The sequence below is a fragment of the Panulirus ornatus genome, chromosome 17 (assembly GCF_036320965.1).
Source record: "Panulirus ornatus isolate Po-2019 chromosome 17, ASM3632096v1, whole genome shotgun sequence".
NCBI classification, from domain to species: domain Eukaryota; kingdom Metazoa; phylum Arthropoda; class Malacostraca; order Decapoda; family Palinuridae; genus Panulirus; species Panulirus ornatus.
Genome location: NC_092240.1, coordinates 49,667,495 through 49,674,224, shown reverse-complemented (window position 1 = coordinate 49,674,224; position 6,730 = coordinate 49,667,495). Strand labels below are relative to the sequence as shown.

General features: G+C 46.4%; 1 protein-coding gene across 1 annotated transcript in view; it reads right to left on the bottom strand.

Moving 5' to 3' along the window:
* Positions 1-635: 635 nt before the first annotated feature.
* Positions 636-6,730, bottom strand: part of LOC139754484 (probable G-protein coupled receptor B0563.6) — a 12,325-nt gene continuing 6,230 nt past the window's right edge. Inside the window, exon 2 of the mRNA XM_071671751.1 lies at positions 636-2,506. Coding sequence (XP_071527852.1) covers positions 1,386-2,465 — 1,080 coding nt within the window. The 5' untranslated portion in view covers positions 2,466-2,506 and the 3' untranslated portion in view covers positions 636-1,385. The remainder of the gene's footprint in view (positions 2,507-6,730) is intronic.

The window sequence follows — 6,730 nt, the reverse complement described above, 5'->3', positions numbered from 1 at the left end:
GTTCCCTCCACCTCCGACACATATATCCTCTTGGTCAATCTTTCCTCACTCATTCTCTCCATGTGCCCAAACCATTTCAAAACACCCTCTTCTGCTCTCTCAACCACGCTCTTTTTATTTCCACACATCTCTCTTACCCTTACGTTACTTACTCGATCAAACACCTCACACCACACATTGTCCTCAAACATCTCATTTCCAGCACATCCATCCTCCTGCGCACAACTCTATCCATAGCCCACGCCTCGCAACCATACAACATTGTTGGAACCACTATTCCTTCAAACATACCCATTTTTGCTTTCCGAGATAATGTTCTCGACTTCCACACATTTTTCAAGGCTCCCAAAATTTTCGCCCCCTCCCCCACCCTATGATCCACTTCCGCTTCCATGGTTCCATCCGCTGACAGATCCACTCCCAGATATCTAAAACACTTCACTTCCTCCAGTTTTTCTCCATTCAAACTCACCTCCCAATTGACTTGACCCTCAACCCTACTGTACCTAATAACCTTGCTCTTATTCACATTTACTCTTAACTTTCTTCTTCCACACACTTTACCAAACTCAGTCACCAGCTTCTGCAGTTTCTCACATGAATCAGCCACCAGCGCTGTATCATCAGCGAACAACAACTGACTCACTTCCCAAGCTCTCTCATCCCCAACAGACTTCATACTTGCCCCTCTTTCCAGGACTCTTGCATTTACCTCCCTAACAACCCCATCCATAAACAAATTAAACAACCATGGAGACATCACACAACCCTGCCGCAAACCTATATACTGCAGTTTTCTAAACAAAAAAAGGCGTAACACGCTTATTGTTATTTGATTACCAGACAATTTATTTACGATGTTTTCTTCCTTATATTATTATTATTTGCACTGGGAAGATAACACTATTTTTTTTTCTTTTTTTTTGAGAGGTATTTTTATATAATATTTCTTAAGGATAGAAGGACACAGTTGCGTCCCAACGAACGAATCACACACAATAGATGTGTGTGTCAAATTGAAAAGTGGCCTAGGCTAGGATGGCTCGGCTAGGAGGATGGCTCGGCTAGGATGATGGCTCGGCTAGGATTGCGTCGAGCGCTGGTCTCCTGACTCTTCCTGGCCTAGGCTAGGATGGCTCGGCTAGGATGATGGCGGCTCGGCTAGGATTGCCTCGAGCGCTGGTCTCCTGACTCTTCCTGTAAGAGGCCTAGGCTAGGATGGCTCGGCTAGGATGATGGCTCGGCTCGGGTGGCGGCTCGGCTAGGAGAATGGCTAGGCTAGGAGGATGGCTAGGCTAGGATTGCCTAGGCTAGGACGGCTCGGCTAGGATGATGGCTCGGCTAGGATGGCGGCTCGGCTAGGAGAATGGCTAGGATGATGATGGCTAGGATTGCGTGGAGCGCTGGTCTCCGGACTCCTCCTTCACGGGACAGCGGGCCGTGAGGGGCGCGCAGCATGCGCACAGCCTACACGCGGAGAGCGCGAGGGCGTGGAGATCCCTGCGGTACTCCGGGTTCATGACGAAGTAGAGGAAGAAGTCGCTGCAGACGCCGGCCATCTCCACGCCGTTGGCGATGGCCCGCGCCACCTCGAGGCCCAGGTTCGTGAGGCAGTGCTGGTTCTGGAGGGCGTAGACCATCTTGAGGCTCGTGGCCGGCACGTTGGTCAAGAGGAAGGTGAGGGTGAGGGCGAGGAGGAGGTAGATGACGCGCTGTTCGTGGCGGCTCCCGCCCGCTCGCCGCGCAGCCTCGCCGCGCAGCATCATCGACGCGCGCGTCGACTTGAGGCGCGCGACGGCGCGCAGGATGCGCAGGTTGAGCGCCACCAGGAAGACGCAGGGCACGATGCGGTGCACCACCTCCAGCAGCACAGACCACGCCCTCCAGCCGGGCGTCTTGAAGATGGGGCCCTCGGCCACGCCCCAACCTCGGTGGCGCGCGCTGTACACCGGCGAGAGCGAGAAGCAACTCGGGAGGTACATGACGGCGGGCAGGGCGTACGCCAGGGCGATCCTGACGGGGGCCTTGCCGTACGCCTCGGCGGCCGAATACGCGTCGGGCCGACACACGGCGCGGAAGCGGTCGGCGGAGAGACCCAGGATGATGTAGGAGCAGCTGCAGTTGAAGACGTGGTACAGCGGCTCCTCCAGGTGGGCCAGGTAGAAGGCCAGGGCGTACGTGACGCCCACCCTCCTCCTCACGGCCAAGCCGACGACCACGACGCCGCTGACGAAGCAGTGCGACACCCCCAGCGACAGGAGGTAACGCCGCGTCGGGGTCGGGCTCGGCCTGCCCTTCGGGTGCGCGCGGAGGAGGAGCACCGTCACGTTTGTGACGTTCGTTACGACGGCCACGAGCATGACGACGGGCAAGACCTGCTCGTACGTCACGTGGCACGTGTCGTGGAGGGCGTGCCACGTCTCCGTCACGTTCAGGGAATGCAGACAGTAGCAGAGCGACTGCATCTTGCCCGAGGGCGGCGCGACGCGCGCAGCCCAGCCCGAGCCTGCGGATGTAAACAAAACACAGCGATTCAGTTACGCGCTATACAGGGTGGCGCGTGTGAGATAGCCATCCAAAAAACATACGCACTACAGGGTGACGCATGAAATAGCCATCCAAAAACCCCTTTTTTCTGCAATTTAGTATAATGATGAAGAACGTTAGTAGTTTAAATTAGTCCTAGCACATAATTTGGACATTAATAGACGCTATTTTGCACAGACATCTGCACAGGATTCCCATAGAATAATCACATATTACCCTCAACCAAGTAGGAGTTAACGCAGAATATATATATATACCTTTTCCTTCCTACATATTCGCCATTTCTCGCGTTAGCAAGGTAGCGTCAAGAACATCGAGTACTGAGCCACAAGAGGGAGTATCCTCACTTGGCCCCCTTCCCTGTTCCCCCCTTTTGGAAAAGTTGAAACTGGAGGGGAGGATTTCCAGCCCCCCGCTCCCAAGAATATATATATATATATATATATGTATATATATATATATTTTTTTTTTGCTTTGTTGTCTCCCGCGTTTGCGAGGTAGCGCAAGGAAACAGACGAAAGAAATTGCCCAACCCACCGCCATACACATGTATATACATACACGTCCACAGACGCAAATATACATACCTACACAGCTTTCCATGGTTTACCCCAGACGCTTCACATGCCTTGATTCAATCCACTGACAGCACGTCAACCCCGGTATACCACATCGCTCCAATTCACTCTATTCCTTGCCCTCCTTTCACCCTCCTGCATGTTCAGGCCCCGATCACACAAAATCTTTTTCACTCCATCTCTCCACCTCCAATTTGGTCTCCCACTTCTCCTCGTTCCCTCCACCTCCGACACATATATCCTCTTGGTCAATCTTTCCTCACTCATTCTCTCCATGTGCCCAAACCATTTCAAAACACCCTCTTCTGCTCTCTCAACCACGCTCTTTTTATTTCCACACATCTCTCTTACCCTTACGTTACTTACTCGATCAAACCACCTCACGCCACATATTGTCCTGAAACATCTCATTTCCAGCACATCCACCCTCCTGCGCACAACTCTATCCATAGCCCACGCCTCGCAACCATACAACATTGTTGGAACCACTATTCCTTCAAACATACCCATTTTTGCTTTCCGGGATAATGTTCTCGACTTCCACACATTCTTCAAGGCTCCCAGGATTTTCGCCCACTCCCCCACCCTATGATCCACTTCCGCTTCCATGGTTCCATCCGCTGCCAGATCCACTCCCAGATATCTAAAACACTTTACTTCCTCCAGTTTTTCTCCATTCAAACTTACCTCCCAATTGACTTGACCCTCAACCCTACTGTACATAATAACCTTGCTCTTATTCACATTTACTCTTAACTTTCTTCTTTCACACACTTTACCAAACTCAGTCACCAGCTTCTGCAGTTTCTCACATGAATCAGCCACCAGCGCTGTATCATCAGCGAACAACAACTGACTCACTTCCCAAGCTCTCTCATCCCCAACAGACTTCATACTTGCCCCTCTTTCCAAAACTCTTGCATTCACCTCCCTAACAACCCCATCCATAAACAAATTAAACAACCATGGAGACATCACACACCCCTGCCGCAAACCTACATTCACTGAGAACCAATCACTTTCCTCTCTTCCTACACGTACACATGCCTTACATCCTCGATAAAAACTTTTCACTGCTTCTAACAACTTGCCTCCCACACCATATATTCTTAATACCTTCCACAGAGCATCTCTATCAACTCTATATATGCCTTCTCCAGATCCATAAATGCTACATACAAATCCATTTGCTTTTCTAAGTATTTCTCACATACATTCTTCAAAGCAAACACCTGATCCACACATCCTCTACCACTTCTGAAACCACACTGCTCTTCCCCAATCTGATGCTCTGTACATGCCTTCACCCTCTCAATCATATATATAATATATTATATATATATATATATATATATATATATATATATATATATATATATATATATTCCTATGAGTCCACGGGGAAAATGAAACACGAAAAGTTCCCAAAAAATATGGTAAAGATAAAGAATGCAGAAATTAATCAGGCGTTTATACATGCTGAATTTTAAAAAGGTGTAAGTGTTATAGGAGGAGGATAGATGGAAGAGAATGTCACAGCTTCGTTTCTGCAGGCATGAAAAAGAAAGAAAAGAAAATAAAGGAGAAATGACGCAAGCAGTTTGAAAGTAGGAGCCAGAAGCGAGGGAGGGACTCACTGGTCACACCTTGGTGCAGGAGCGCGTACTGTGCACACAGCTCACGAGAACAGGGCAGCGGGAGGGGCCAGAAATAATATCATTATTGCCCGTAGAGCTCGGAAATGCCAGTTACATACCAGTGTGGATGATGATGGTTATTGAAACTAGATAATAGTTCATGTAAAGAAAGACTTATGACCTCAGTCTGGCTAATATAGACGTGGAAGCTAGAGTTACCTCAGACATGTGAGGTACATGTGTATATATACGTATATGTCTGTGTGTGTATATATATATATGTATTCGTTGAGATGTATAGGTATGTATATGTGCGTGTGTGGACGTGTATGTATATACATGTGTATGGGGTGGGTTGGGCCATTCTTTCGTCTGTTTCCTTGCGCTACCTCGCTAACGCGGGAGACAGCGACAAAGCAAAATGAATACAAGTAAATAAACACATTACACTGACCAAGGCTCTAACAATACCATCGTAATAGTCTTCGTAATCGTTCATGATGAATAATTGAGAACATTTAATGTCAAGAAGGCCATATAGATGGCGCTGTTAGCAGCGTTGGCCATTATAGTCTGTTATCGTATTCTTTTATTCATAGTTACCCCCCCATTGGACCACCTCCCTCTCTCTCTTGAGAGAGAGGGGTCTAGGTGTTTATCCTTCTCCTCCTCCATTCCTGGGGCTTCTTCAGCCCAAGGCTGTGTGCCACGGGATTGCGTTATTTTGTGAAGTAACTATAACGTAGTCTCACCAGAAGGGACCACATATTTGGAAAGGATGACAATTTTTGCGCGTGATCAAGATATTCCTATGAGTCCACGGGGGAAAATGAAACATGATAAGTTGCCAAGTGCACTTTCGTGTCATAATCACATCATCATCAGGGGAGACACACGAGAGAGACATATAACAGTCAGTTGATATACATCGAAGAGACGTAGCTAGGAGGCCATTTGGTAAACATGTGATTGGACAATCGCATGTTTACCAAATGGCGTCGTAGCTACGTCTCTTCGATGTATATCACCTGACTGTTATATGTCTCTCTCGTGTGTCTCCCCTGATGTGATTATTACACGAAAGTGCACTTGGGATCTTATCGTGTTTCATTTTCCCCCGTGGACTCATAGGAATATCTTGATCACGCGCAAAATTGTGATCCTTTCCAATATATATATATATATATATATATATTATATATATATATATATATATATATATATATATATATATATATATATATACTTGGGAAAGTATGTCAAATAGGAAACATGTATCTTGTTAAAAGTAAGCATTTCTCTGTGTTTAAAGATGACACATTCTCTTTTGAATTAACTTTGTGGTGTAAAAGTTAACTCTGGTTGTCTGAGTAAGTGTTTCTCTTCCAAAGTGAATCTAACTCGTTGAAAAAAGAAAACATTTGGTTATGGTACAGCTAACATATACTGTCACCAAACTCGTTGAAACTAAACATTTGGTTATGGTACAGTTGAACTAAACCTTAGTATGGTACAGCTAACATACCCATGTCAGAGCAATCAACACAATTTAATATGTCTAATATGAGAGCTTATGTATTTTTGGCAGTCACTCACTTCTCGAGGTTTGATCGAATTCACAATTAGTTTTGGGTCCTTGATCTATCTTGCAAGTTCGAAGCTATATACCACCGTCTAAGTTGTGACTTAAGGTATATACCACCTTCTAAGTTGTGACTTAAGGTATATACCACCTTTCTAAGTTGTGACTTAAGGTATATACCACCTTTTAAGTTGTGACTTAAGCTATATACCACCTTCTAAGTTGTGACTTAAGCTATATACCACTTTTCAAGTTGTGACTTAAGTTATATACCACCTTCTAAGTTTTGACTTAAGCTATATACCACCTTCTAAGTTGTGACTTAAGCTATATACCACCTTTAAGTTGTGACTTAAGTATATACCACCTTTCAAGTTGTGACTTAA